This window comes from Triturus cristatus, chromosome 5_1 (assembly GCF_964204655.1).
Source record: "Triturus cristatus chromosome 5_1, aTriCri1.1, whole genome shotgun sequence".
NCBI lineage: Eukaryota > Metazoa > Chordata > Amphibia > Caudata > Salamandridae > Triturus > Triturus cristatus.
In genome coordinates this window covers 140,564,166-140,578,896 of record NC_140587.1, presented here as the reverse complement: position 1 = coordinate 140,578,896, position 14,731 = coordinate 140,564,166, and the positions used below count along the sequence as shown (strand labels likewise).

The 14,731-nt window shown below is 47.9% G+C and overlaps 1 protein-coding gene across 28 annotated transcripts in view; it reads right to left on the bottom strand.

Moving 5' to 3' along the window:
- Positions 1–14,731, bottom strand: part of SCRIB (scribble planar cell polarity protein) — a 792,600-nt gene that overhangs the window by 207,072 nt on the left and 570,797 nt on the right. For all 28 annotated transcript variants that reach the window (XM_085604619.1, XM_085604607.1, XM_085604621.1 and 25 more), the window contains one exon: positions 4,350–4,430. In XM_085604619.1, coding sequence (XP_085460745.1) covers positions 4,350–4,430 — 81 coding nt within the window. The remainder of the gene's footprint in view (positions 1–4,349; positions 4,431–14,731) is intronic.

Sequence of the window (14,731 nt, the reverse complement as noted above, 5' to 3'; positions counted from 1 at the left end):
CTGAGTGAAAACAGATGGCCCCTAATAAAGATAAGAAATTGCTTTGCGACAGCTGCAAAGCAGACGAGTCAGTCCGGATGGTCCGGAATAAAAGCCGGGAAAAAAAAAGACCCCGTTTCCAATGGCAGCCCACAGTTTAGCATAAACGGTGATGCAAGCCAATGAAAATGAGGGGCAGGGCTTCAAGTCCCCTTCTGAAAAACCCTCATCCACAATCTCTCTCGCAGAGCGAGCATGGCATGCGCTGCAACGCTAGGCGAGACCTAAAAAACGGCTGGTGTGGGTGATGGGATACAACACTGAGAGGCACAGGTGAGGGAGAGGGACATGGAGGGACATGGTTGGGGGAAGCAACAGACGGGTGGAGGAAGAGCAGCACACAGGCGAGAAAGAGTAACGGAGCGGGAGGGGGAGAAGGACATTGGTGAAAGAGCAACACAAAGGGAGAGAAGCGCACACAAAGAGTGAGTGCAACATGGAGGGGTGTACAGGAGAAGCACGGGCTAAAGAGAGAAAAATACAGTGTGAGGTGGAGAGAGGGGAGAGAAGTTCACAAGGGAGACAGCTGGAAAACACATGCACTCCCTTAGAGTTCCTAACCCAAAAGAAAAAAATAGGGCTTCAAAAGTAAGCAGTGGAAGGAAAAAAGTAATAAGGCCATGCTCCAGGGTAGGGATAAACACAAGAAGTGAGAGGGATAAACACAAGATGTGGAAGGAAAGCCCACACAAGCAAACATATAAAAGTAAGCACAGGAGGGTGACTAAACTAAACTAATCGTAAGCAATGGGCTAAGCCCCCTGCAAGCTGACAACAGGTCTTTTTGTAAACAGACCGCTTGTGCGGTCTGGTAGGTGAGACCTAAAAAGGAAGCAAATGTGAGAGAAAAACCAAGACAGAACCAAAGACAGAAACCCTAACAGGAAAGGATGGGATCACTTGCTTTGTTCATTCACTCCACTCGCTCAATGTAATTCGGGATATGGTTCAAAGTTGGGGGGGGATACCTAATTTTTATGGCTACTCCCATGGATAGAGCTCCAAGGTTGTACAGCATGTGTTACACTGAAGCATCTTAACCAATCCCATACTGCCACACTAACATCGTTACACATGCTGCTTGCAAGGCCTTTTCTCAATATCCTGCTAACTGGGCAGTGTCCTGCGTGGCAACTGTCTTACCACTAGTGTCCCAGGTACGGAAGTGATATTTCACTAGAAACTGGAGGCACAATTTACTCCCTTTGGGTACTTATCTCCAAGAGGACCAAAAACTAGCAGTCCAGGCTTACTGCAGAAGGCGGAGGGAGCTATAAACTCTAAGTGGCATAAGAGACAAAATTCAATGGCAGCGTCCAATCAGTACCTTACAAAAAGAAAAACTGAACAGCTACCTGAAGCAATGCGGTTAAAACTAGAACAGGCACAACAAAACTAGAATGTGTAATCACTTTCTGGGTACAAGCTATGCCCACTAACATTACTATAGCATCATAGCCCTAGACACTAGATTTTTAGTAACAGTGGCATTATTGTATCCTTTGGGGCATTTGGGTCAACTGTGGGACAGCTGGGATCATTATTCTTTAGCAGCAGTCCCTCTCCCCAGCCCCTAAAAAAGGAACTGAAAGTGGACGAGGTGCACAGATTCAGGGACAACAAATCGAGCTCTAGCACTGGACCAAACTGTGGATACTACAAGACTAGCAGAATGAAATCACCCCCCCCCAAAAAAAACCTAGGAACTTCCAAGTCTCTGTTCCTACAGTTTTCCAGGTGGTGGTTTTCAGTTGGAGATGTGGTACAAAAAACAAACAATTATTGGAGCCCAACTATTTTAGGACCCAGTTTGTAGTCGTCCAAATGGACTGAGGAACTAGAAATCTTTGAAGTAGTCCTTTGGGAAAGGGGCAGGGAAGTATTTATACTACTCCACTGCAATGGCAGGAAGCTTCAGCCAACAAGATTGTCTACAGATTTAAAAATGTGGAGCCTCTCTCAAATTCGGTATGGCATCCTGCCCTTCTTGGTCACATTGTCCGCTGCCACATCAGTTCTGACTAGGACCAGGTTTTGTGTATTGGGCTCAGGCTCTGTTCAGCATCTGCTCCCATTGTCAAGAGAGATGGTCCAAGCACAGGAAAATGGGATTAGTCTAGTTAACCCAGGGCAGAAGAACATACTCTAGATAGGAGGAACGGGCTATACACCTTTCCCACTACGCAGCTCCAAAGGTTACGTAGAAGGGAACAGAAAAGACACCAATGAAAGCTGATCTACCCAAGATGGCTGTTACCAGCTTTATACAAAGGAGTCCTCCATCTTGTACAGCATGCAAAACGGATCATACCGTTTCACCAGTCAAACAAAATAAAACGGGTAAGGGTACAGCTTACTTGCCCCTCTGATGACATAAACCAGCTTGGATGTTGGATCTTGGATGTTGACAAAACCAATTATGTGATTGAGTATTCTAGTGGGCAAATTGGAAAAATATAGGGTAGTTTAGAAAACACTAATAGAACCGAATTTTTCCAAGCCATGTAGGGAATGTTCCTCCCAACACTTTCACACCAAACATAACAAAAAAAAAACCTTGCACCAAACACCTTACACAACTCCACTCCCCCAACAAGCTGCCACATAAAGTGTCCCACAAATTGTCCTATGACATGCTGCCACGTAAAACGCTGCACAGAATTCTGCTTACTCCATTGCTGCCACACCAACCTTATACTACTACTAAGTTATAATCCATACTTGTAAAGCACGACCATATCAGCCCTTAAGGTTTCAAGGCACTGTGGGCCGTCGAGGAGGTTAAGTGAGCTATTGCCCGGTCACATGCTGCTGAGCTGCCGCCGGCAATCGAACCGTGAGCCCCGCGCTTTGGAGTCAGCCGCACTGGCCGCTGTGCCACGCCTCTCAACCTTCTTACTCAACTGTATCCCTGTTCCCAAAATATGCAACCACGACAACAAACTTGCATAGCTCCCCCCATGCTGCCAAGTCACATAAAACATCCATAATATTGTGCCAGCCAATGAACCTTACGCAACTCTACCCATTTCCCTAACATCCTCTGTTTGCCCGCACCATATACAATGCCACTCCTAGTTATTTCTGGACCAGCAAATAAAAAAACAATGATTTTACACACGGTTTAGACTTCACACCAAGAGTCCCATGTCTCGAACACAGAGGCAACACGAGCAGTATAACTACCGTAGGTTTTATTGGACAAACCGTGCAAGAAGTGCACAAACAGTATCCAAAGAATTGAAATCGCTGCTAATTGCAGGACTGTTTCAACTTTAAATGCTGCAAGGTGCGTCTCTGTGACTGCCTCCACTGCCAGGACATAATCTCAAGTCATGCCTGGCAATAAAGCATGCTACCCACAATATTTCACTAACTGCTGCTACAACCATACAGCGAACAGCCCACAACTCTTCCTTTTCAAGTTTCAGATGCTAATGCCGGTGTTTGACTTTCATATCAGAAGAATTAGCAGCTCCTAGTGCAATGAGCCTATATCCTCCTCCTGTCTGCATGTTGGAAAAGTGCCTGGTGCACTCCCCAGCCTGTCTACTGGGCCCTTGTCCAGGCTTGTCAACACAAGTGGATCATTCTTTAACCCACATGTGGTGACTCATCGTCCCCCAAAGCATCCTGATGTAATTGGTAGACATCGCGGCCCAGGGTGACACCACACTAAAACAATAACAGCAGGAAAATATACACCCATAGAAACAGAGGACAAAATAAGAAGCCTGAGAAATAGAAGAAGTCATAGGAAACATATGACAGCCATGTTAGTAAAGTCACACTACCACCAAGACCTCAAAAGGGACTCTGCTTGATATAGGAGGACGCGGAAGAAGACCGGGGCTGATATTCATGAAGTGCAATAACCTGCAAGTAAACACTCTGGTCTGACAAAAGAGAAGGTAGATCGATCTACCATCAAGCACACGTGCTGCGATGCCCAATACAGGCTCGACGACAGACTCAATCAAATGAATGTCACGGTTTGGTCAAGAACCCAAACAGCTTTCCTAAAAATGGCCAGAGTATATATACATCTGATGTCTTGTGTCCCTGGAACAATGGTGAAAGAAAAGGACTTGTTTTTCATCCTTGCACAGCCAACAATTTTGTGCAAGAGTGCAGGGGAAGGCAGACCACTTTTATTGGTGTTCACTTCCCACTCAAATGAATTGGATCCAAACACCATTACTATTAAGGAGAGGTAAATCACCAGGGTATGCATTCTCAAAGTTAGTACCATTATCTAAACCTCATGCCACAAAGAAGAGGGATGGGGGAGCTGAAGGTGAGTAACTTACCCGGTTGACTTTCTGAAGGCTGGTGTTGGGTAGCGCAGCTAACGTCTTGTAGTCTAGTTTCATGGGCTGGGTCATGAAGCTCTGAAATTCAAAAAGCGAACAATGAAATAAGAAAAAACACACGGTAACCATCACTGGATTCCGTTTTATACACCATGTCACTGTTTACAAGTTGCTGGATGGATGTAACTCAAACATACAAGACACCGCCATCTTCCTTGGAATTCGAAGTTCCATTTTTAGGAATGAAAAAATCATAAAACTACGCGCACTTTGGTAAACTTACAAGTGAGACAGTCAGTAAATCAATACCAGAGCATCCATCTTGGTCAATCCTGGCTGCAATGACCCTAAGCAGTCCAGACTACAGTAGACAGCACAAGCCCCTCAAAAATTGTTTGTTTTTCCTGAAACCATCTAGGGTCTTACAAAAAAATCTTCCTAAAGAACTCCGGCGCTCCAATGACTACCCCAATACCTAAAATCAGACGGACAAGTTACTTAAGTTCGGTATCTGGTAGAGACATGAGCTAGTCGCAGATTCCTTACCTTTGAACTTCCAGGCGTCAAGCTTGATCAGGAAGATTTTTTGTAGCAGTATCCCTGTGTGCTAGTAGGTGGCGCCAGTCGACTCCATGTGACGTCGTGTTCGTCGTCGTGGTGACGTCCGCATCGTCAATATAACCACCACTCTGGCGCACTGACATGAATACTTTTCCTGACTTTCCACGCCATAAGCACGGAGCCATGAAGTGACTGAACGCGGTGTTAAAAAAGGCAACTAGGGCCCTGAAAGGAAATAGCCCTTAACACTAGAACCGATCCGCAGTGCGGGGAGGATGGGTAGGTCAGTAAGGGATCTGCGGCCAGATCATGTCTCTACCAGATAAGGAGTTACCGAAGGGAAGTAACTTGTCTACCTGAGAGGAGGTACTGCGGAACAGTTCAGACCAGAAAATCCTGTAAACAGCGCAAACAAAAAGGCCCTCTCTGCGAACCTGGGAGTCCAGGCAGTAGCGTCTGGCGAACGTGTGCAGAGATGCCCACGTGGCAACTTGACAAATATCCGATACGGGAACACCATGCTGGAGAGCCGCGGTGGCCGCTTTCGCCCTGGTGGAATGGGCCCTATTCCTTCAGGAGGCTCCTTCTTCGCTAAAGCGTAACAAATTTTTATGCAGAGCTAATCCATCAGGATATAGTCCTCTTCTGGACAGCGGAGCCTCTCTTTGTGCCCAAGTACCCTATCAAGAGTTGGTCGTTCACCTGGAACTCTTTTGTTCAATCAATGTAGAACTACAATGCTCTTTTTGTATCCAGACGATAAAGACGTTCCACTTCCTTGGAAGGATGCGGGGGCACATAGAAGGTGGGCAGGGTAATCGACTGACCCAGATGGAAGGGTGTTACCACTTTAGGAAGAAAAGATGCCGTAATCTGGAGTACTATCTTATCCGGAAGGTCGTCAGGTAAGGAGGCTTTGATGAAAGCGCCTGTAGTTTACGGACTCTCCTGGCAGAGGTTATTGCCACCAAAAAAGCTGTTTTAATGGTGAGCAACTGCAGATGGCAGTTATGCAGCGGCTTAAACGGTGCACACTAAGAAGGTGAGCACCAAATTCAGGTCCCACTGTGGCATGATAAAAGATAAAGGAGGAAACAAATGGGTTAGCCCCTCAAAAATCTCTGCACAATTGGAGATGTGAATAAAGATGGCCGATCAGGCAGCCGAAGAAAAGAAGAAAGGGCCGAAAGGCAGCTCTTCAAAGTGCCCAGAGCAGAGCCCTGCCGGGCAAAAGAAAGTGTGAAGAGTAGGACTTCAGATAAGGGAGCAGACAGAGGGTCAACAGACCGATCTGTACAATATTTACAACATTTGTTCCATCGGCAGACGTATAATAATTTGGTAGAGGGACGCCTCGCTGCCAAGATATCCTCACAGACTTCAGGAGGAAGGCCAGAAGCGGTCAACTGCCGCCGCTCAATCTCCACACAAGGAGGCGAAGAGTGGATAGGTTCAGGTGGAGGACCCTCCCCTGCTGCTGCGACAGAAGATCCTCCTGAAGGGGCAGCCTGACCGGAGGATCGATGCTCCTGTCCAAAAGCTCGGGATACCAAACTCTTCGTTCCCAATCCGGAGCCATAAGAATGTTTTGTGCACGGTCACTCTGGATCTTCTTGAGCACTCTGGTCAGAAGTGGTATGGGCGGGAAGGCGTATAGGAGGCCTGAGCTCCATTTGCGACAAAAAGCGTAGCCGAGCGAGTGCCGCCTTGGAAACTCCAACGCGCAAAACAGCCGACATTGACATTTTCATCGGATGCGAACAGATCTAACCAAGGCTCTCTCCACCACTTAAAGAGACCTTGTGCCACCTTCGGATGGAGACACCATTCGTGATCCCCAAGACACCTTCGGCTGAGCTAGTCTGCCCTGGCGTTCAGAGAACCACCGGGGAAATTCCATGATGTTCCAGCCAAGTCCAGAGACGCAGAGCCTCTTGACAGAGGGTCCACGACCCCACCCGCCCTGTTTGTTTCAGTACCACATGGTAGTAGTGTTGTCTGTGAACACTTGAACAAGCCTTCCCTTTATGGATGGCAAAAAGGCTGTTAGTGCCAGTTGTATCGCTCGAAGCTCCAGCAGGTTGATATAGAACTTGGTTTCCACCGTAGACCATAGTCCTTTGATCTCCACCTCCCACAGATGGCCACCCCAGCCCAGAATAGACAAGTCTGTCAATACTGTGAGTTCTGAGTGGGGAAGGGAGAGGGGTCTGCCGTTGAACCACTCGCGGTCCGTCAGCCACCACTGCAGACCTTTCGCAGTTCCCTCTAAATACTTGACCAGGTCAGCAAGATTCTCGATGCCGTGCCCATTGGTACTTCAAGTCCCACTGCACAGCCTGCATGTGCCACCTTGCAGGTGTCACTAGCAGCATGCAGGAGGCCATGAGGCCCAACAGCTTCAGAGCAGTCTCACCGGAACCCAGGACAGAGGCTAAAACATTGGTATCATAGCCTGAATATCCTGGACTCGCCGTTCGGGAGGATAGGCCCGAAACTGCACTGTGTCCAGAACCGCCCCAATGAAAAGAGGTGACTGAGAGGGAGTCCGGCGTGACTTCAGCACGTTGACAGTGAATCTCAGCAAATGCAAGAGGTTCGATGTCTTCTGGAGGTGGGAGACGACTGCTTGGGGTGCTTGTGGCCCTCCGTGAACCGCAGGTAGAGACGATGGGCAGACAGGATAGGGATATGACATTAGGCATCCTGCAAGTCCAGTGCTACCATCCAGTCTCCTGGGTCCAGGGCAGACAGGACCTGAGGAAGGGTGAGCATTTTGAATTTCTCCTTCTTGAGGAAGAAATTGAGGGACCTGAGATGTAGGATAGGATGAAGGCCTCCGTCCTGCTTGGGTACCAGGAAGTAGCGGGAGTAGCAACCACTGCCAACTTCGGGCCTGGGTACCCACTTTATAGCTCCCTTGGCCAAGAGAGCACAGACTTCCTCACGGAGCAAGGCAAGCTGATCCTCCGTCAGCCGATTGTATACTGGAGGCATAGAAGGAGGAGTAGTCTCGAAGGGGAGGGAGTAGCCCCTCCGGACTATTTGCAGCACTCACCTGTCCGATGTGATGGTTTGCCAGTGGTGGAAGTAATGGTGTATTCTGCCACCAACTGGCCGAGAGTGTTCCTCGAGGTTCAGACTAGAAAGGTTTTGCAGTGGAGGAGGCAATGGTGGCTTGGCTCGATTTCTGGTTCCCGGACGCACGAGGCCAGGGTGAGCCACTTTCACAGCCCCACAGAGGTAGCTGAACTTGCGGAGCCCTCTGGTCAGAATCGGGTTGGCACGGCTGGTAGCCCCTTCAGTAGCCATGAAACAAACGAAAGCTGGATGAAGCCCTGGGGGCCGTAGTGAGGCTCAAGGACTTGCCCGTGGCCCGGGAGTCCTTGAAGCGCTCAAGGGCAGTATCCGCCTGGTCTCCGAAGAGACGAGAGCCATCAAAGGGCATGGCCAAGAGGTTGGCTCAGACATCCACCAAAAAACTAGATGTTCTCAACAAGCGTGGAGACGAATTACCACTGTCGTGGAAATCGCTCAACAAAGCGAGTTCGTTGTGTCCAAGCCACATCGGATGGCGAACTTAGCTGCGTCTCGCTCATCGGATATAGCTTGGAAGAGTAGAGTCTGGTCCTCCTCCGAGACTCTGGACAGCACCCCCGCAACCGTATCCCATAGAGAATGAGAGTAACGGCCCAAGAGGCATGCGTTCACCGACCACAGTGCTAGGCAGGTGGTGCAGAAAGGAATGCGTCTCGGGACGTGGAAGCTTGGACTACCAAGCTTTGGTGGTGGGGGTGTGGATTGGGTGGTGAGGAAAAGTGGATCCCCTATGTCCGGGGCGGCGGGCGATAGTCTTATTCATAGGAGACCCTGTGCTGGGTTTGGACCATGTCCCCAGAAGGACTTCGGTCAAGGCTTCATTGAAAGGCAGCTGGGGTTCTGAGCTCGAAACCCCAGGCTGCAGGACCTCTGTCAAGACGTTTGACTTGACCGTAACTGTAGGAAGCTGTAGGTCAAGGACCTCCGCAGCCCTACGCACCACCATGGCAAAAGTTGCTCCTCCCTCTGTAGCCAGGGTTGGTGGGGAAAGCATGCCAGAATCTGGGTAGGTGTCCAGACCACTGGCGTTACCCAATTCCTCATACCAGTACAGGTCTTGCTGAGATGGAATTTCTAAGGGATCTGGCTCCGCTTCCCAATCCTCTTCCTCCATTCCAACCCCTTCAGAATAGGGCAGAAAAAACAGCTGTACGGCTCAGTAGGCACTGGTGTCGGTAGACACCCGACCGGCTCTGTGTCGTCAGGACTGAGGATTGGGGAGGCTTCACCTGCGACGCCGAGGACCTCGGCGCCAGACGCACCGCCGGGGAAGGTCGCTGTCGAAGTGCGACCAGCATCAGTCCGGACCCGGGAACGGGTCGTCTCGGAGGCCATGGAGCCGGGGTTGGTGCCGCCGGCACTGGAACCATGGGGGCCCTTTCATTATCTGAGGCTGTGGGGCCCAAAGGTATGCCAGCGGGGTCAAGCCGCCCAAAAATGACGCACATGGCATCAAAAAAGTCCTTGAGTTGGGCGGGGATCGCTCCCAGCCCAGGAAAGGGAGGAAAACACAAAGTCGACCCGGGCACTTGCTTCGTGGAGCGGGTCCTGGAGTGCTGAGGTTCCTCTGCTACGTCATGAGACAGGGTGTGGGGTTGGGGGGGGTGAGTCAAAGCACGCTTCGACTTCTTGTGCTTTTTGTGGTGCATCTTACCAGACTTCGACGAAGAGGACTTTGAGTCGCCAGAGTGGTGCTCGGGCCTTCTTCTCGACCGAGACCGGCGAGGTGACCTCCGCTGTGCAGGACACCAGGCCACGAGAAGCTTTAGGGATAGCTCCCTCAAAGCCTTCGGCGCAGTCAGAGCATGACTTGGAGTCGTGGTTGCGTTCCGGACACCGTAGACAAACAAAATGGGGGTCTGTAACCGACACGGCGCAGTGACAGGTGCTGCACGGCTTGAACACAGGGGTCTTCTTACTTGACATCCTAACACACAACGGAGTCAACAAAAGTCGAAAAAAGTCTCTCAAAAAATGATAGGGGGTAGCTATCTTCAAGATCAGCACTGGCTGGCGTGGAAAGAAAAGAACGGACGTCAGCACGCCGGAGTGGAGGTTATATTGACAACGTTGACGTCACGACGACAACGAACGCGACACCGATGATGTCACGTGAAGTCGACCGATGCCACCTACGGGTAACTGCTACGAAAAAATCTTCCGGATCCAGTCTGATGCCTGGAAGTTCAAACGTAAGGGATCTGTGGCTAGATGTCTCTATCAGATAAAAATGTCAATGTTTCTTCCAAGATGAAGTAACAGATTGAAAGAGTCCCATGAACTTGGATAGGCACTCACAATGGAGACAATCTCATGTGGGATGCCCGCCAGCAATGGCTGAATACTGGATTGGGTTTAGTGTGTGTAAGGCCTGGCAGTTTCTGATTGGGTCTAGGTGGACACCACACCGTGCGTGTAAGTCCTGGTAGTTTCTGCTCGAGTCTAGGTGGACACCAGACAGTTTGTGTGAAGGCAACCACAATAAGACGATGGACGGAGCGCTGAAACTTTTCAATCACAGATCTGGGTTTTATCCATCATCGTTCTTTAGCTCATTTTGCCACCCCAATTCAGACCCAGCCATATGCAAATCAGTCGTGACCCTATTCCTCATGGGAATAGTCCAGCCCGAACTGCCAAGCCAGGACTGCCCTGGACTGGAAGCAAGCATCCTGAGACCAGTTTCGGGGTAGCACCCCTCATCAGCCAGGCTAGCTTGAATCCAGTGGCAAATTGAGCAAGAGGCCCACGTCTGGGCATACACTGCCACCTTAGGGTAAACAAAGCAAACACAAGGAGACAATGGACGGAGCACTGAAACTTTTCAGACACTCAAACCCAGTCACAGATCCATCATCGTTTTTTAGCTCACTTCGCCACCCCAGTTCAGACCCAGCCATATGCAATTCAGTCTTGAGCCTATTCCTCATGGGAATAGTCCAGCTCGAAAAGCCAAGCCAGGTCTTTCCTGGACTGGCAGTTTGGGTTGGACTGTTTCCACTCAGATCTGTGACTGGGGGTGAGTGTTTGAAAAGTTTCAGCACTCTGTCCTTCATCTCTTGTGTTTAGTTTGTGTGTAAGGCCAGGCAGTGTCTGTTTGGATCTAAGTGGGCAATATACATGTATCTATAAATGTCACAGTTCTAGGAAAAGTACAAACAAATCCATTCAAAGCACACAGGCCTGAGGGCTTTTTAATAAGTCCAAGGCCACAACTGATGTCCGGGAGTCCCAAGTGAAGAAGAAGAAATCATTGATCATTTTATGCAACTCTGACACGTCATGACTTTGGGCTGCAACTTCCCAACATACATTTTAGTGATTTCTGATTTTGAACACTACGGTTTTAGGAAGGAGTTCTTATATCCAGGTTTTGTTTGTTCTGCATTTTCTACAATTGCAGCATAATAGTAGTAACTATTAATGTAATACATATTTGTCAGTAGAAGGGTGCTGCCTAATATGATAAAGCATAGTAATGTAAAACACTGAGCTTTATAACTAGTGAAAATCTATGACACGATCATGGCAAGGCTAATACATTTTCTTCAATGGGGCAATGCCCGAAAGTTGGCACTGATCTCGAAGCTAACAAAATATCTTCGCGAACACCTTGCTTTAAGGTGTATCTGGTTGTCAACTCGAATATCTCTACAGAAAGCTCTGCGGACAGTTGTAGAGTTTGCAAATACACATGGGTTCTACTTCTTTAATCGTGAAAAGAAAACAGGTGATCTGATTGCTTTTGAATGCTCCTATTACATACACTTCATGTACCTGCCTGCTGTGTGTACTGATAAAACTTTAGCCCTAGGTTGGTATACTTTAGCTATACTTTGGTCTCTACGTGTAACTGAAGTTTTTAAAATTCATTTGAGTGTTATACTGATCAGGTTTCCAAATACACAGGACCCTTTACATTAAAAAACTGAAGGTCGTAAAACAGAGGGGTGGGCTGAAATAGTCGCCAAGGGCAGGAGATTGCAGGGATGTGAAGGTGTACAAGGCTCTGGATAAGAGGCACATTTCCGTACGCCCCAGGGAACACAGACAAACAAAACTGTTAAAGAATGAAAAACAGTGGCAGTGAGCCACTCTGTAATGGGCCATCGGTAAGGTCTTATCTCACTCATGCCTTTGCTGGAAATAGGTGTGATGGTGGGGTGGGGGATTACATTGGCATCTGTCCAGTATGACGCCAAGGTGATCAAACAAATCAAAATTTTCTAGGCATTTTCTCTTTATGGGGAAAGTGCATATCAAGGGTCTTGGAGGATTTATAATCATTAATGATGTCTTTCCAGTGTCGATTTTCTGTTTCTTACTGTGAACACATGTCTCAAATCCACTCAGTGGGCAGTGCATTGATATCTCGGTTAGGGAGAGTAGTACCAAAGAGGAGTAGGACTAACTTTTCGTCTCCTTTCTGCTGTATCTGGTTTTAAATCAGGCAGATGTATTGAATATAAATATCTGTCAATATGAAGGAATGATAGGAGGAGAGTGCATGAGAAGACCAAAGGTTTGAAATGGATTGAAGATAGCAAAAGACAAAATGGGTGGAAAAGAGTAAGGGTCATTATAAACCCGTCCCAGTATGGATGCTGAAGAGCAAGAAACAAAGTGTGAAGGGTGGTGCAAATGGGAAAAACAACTGCAATTTCCAACCTAGAGTGTCTTGATTTTGAGATCTTCAAAGGAGAAATGCACTTTAACCAGGTGGTACTTTGGGGTGCAGAAGTCAGACAACAGCCTGCTGCTTTTGGAGGTGTTCGATTGGATTATTTGTTTCCTGAAACGCTGAGTCCATGCAACTCTCATCCGAAATGTCATTAAGAAATATACAGGTAAGAAAGCTAACACTTTACTACTGAAGCATGCACAGCAATGCTCTAAAAAGCTTTTGTATGCCGCCATTCGACTCCATGTAAAACATTTTTTTTAATAGTCACACCTCTCCCACCCCACTCAATGATGTCAAACCCATTATCTCATAATTATTCTATAAAATTGGCAGGTCTGAACATATTTAGCAATACAAACCCAACTGTGGAGGGGGAAGTAACCATCAGCAGGGATGTGTGTAGCAGTAGACAGTAGAAGAAGGGCGTGGCCAACTTAAAACATTTAAAGGCCAAATTGGTTCAAAGTAGTGGTGCAACAGGTAGGCACAGAAATGACTGGACGAGGGGGAACTAAAGTGGTTGACAGCACCTGCCGCAAGTGAGGTTGTAGAGGAATGCTGCATTTGCTGCTGGCATGAATCCTGAACTCCCTTTCGGATCGGCAAAAGGGATGGACAGGCTTTAGAGTGGGCTGCCTCTAACGAAAGTTCATGTGCTGGTGGAGCACATTTCGAAGACAATCAGCTCCATAGAGCAACTCAATGCCCTCCTCTCCTAAAAGTGCTCTAGCCCAGAAGAAAAGGAATATGCTACTTACCAGTATGCATCTGTTCTTGGCATGTAGAGCTGCAGATCCACACACTAGGATAGTAGATCGCCATCTGGTGTTGGGCTCGGATGCTTGCACGTTGTTGTTGTCTTTGGAAGAAGTCTTTGTGGTCACGAGATAGGTGACTCTCCCTTGGACGATAGTGCGCATGGGCATCAACTCCATCGTTAGATTGTTTTTCGCCATGATGGGAAATGATGGAGTTTGTAGAAGAGAGAGAGATGTCCATGTGTGATGTCTAAGTAAGACCATGCTGGAACAGATACAGGTCCCGAGGAGGGGGGTGGGCGTGTGTGGATCAGCAGCTCTACATGCCAAGAACAGATGCATACTGGTAAGTAGCATATTCCGTTCGAGGCATATGAGCTGCAGATCACACACTAGGATAGACTATATAGCAGTATCTCCCCTAGCGGTGGTCACCTGTATCGGTTGCAGCAGTTTGAAATAAAGTTTTAAGGACAGCTTAGCCCACAGAAGCTTGTTGCTCTGCTTGCACGTCAACACAATAGTGTTTAGTGAAGGTGTGTGTTGTAGACCATGTGGCTGCCTTACAAATGTCTTCTAAGGGAATGTTCGCTAAGAATGCCATGGAAGCCCCTATTTTGCGTGTGGAATGCGCTCTAGGGGGAACTGTTAGTGTGCGTTTAGCTTTGTGGTAGCATATTTGGATACATTTAACTATCCACCTAGCTATCCCAGATTTGGAAATGGGGTTGCCCTTATGTGGTGGAGAGAAAGCTACAAACAATTGTTTTGGTTTGCGGAATGATTTGGTTCTGTCAATGTAGTAAAGAAGGGCTCTTAACATCTAAGGTATGAAGAGCTCTTTCAGCCACCGAGTCTGGGTTTGGGAAGAACACTGGTAACTCTACTGATTGGTTAAGATGAAAAGGAGATATGACTTTTGGAAGGAATTTTGGATTTGTCCTAAGAACCACTTTGTTACGGTGTAATTGTAAGAATGGTTCTTGTATGGTTAAAGCCTGGATTTCACTTACCCTTCTGAGGGATGGGATAGCGATAAGGAAAGCTACTTTCCATGTGAGGAACTGTAGTTCGCATTTAAAGGGACGCATTTAAAGTCTTGCATAAGGCACAATGAAGATGCATGACGCCATCATGCCTATGAGTTGCATGAACACTCTTGCTGGAAGAGAGTGTTGGATTTGAAATGTTGTGATAAGAGCTTGTATATTGGCTATCCTGGCTGGGTTGGGATATGCTAGGGCTGTGGAGGTGTTTATGGTGGCTCCTAGATACTG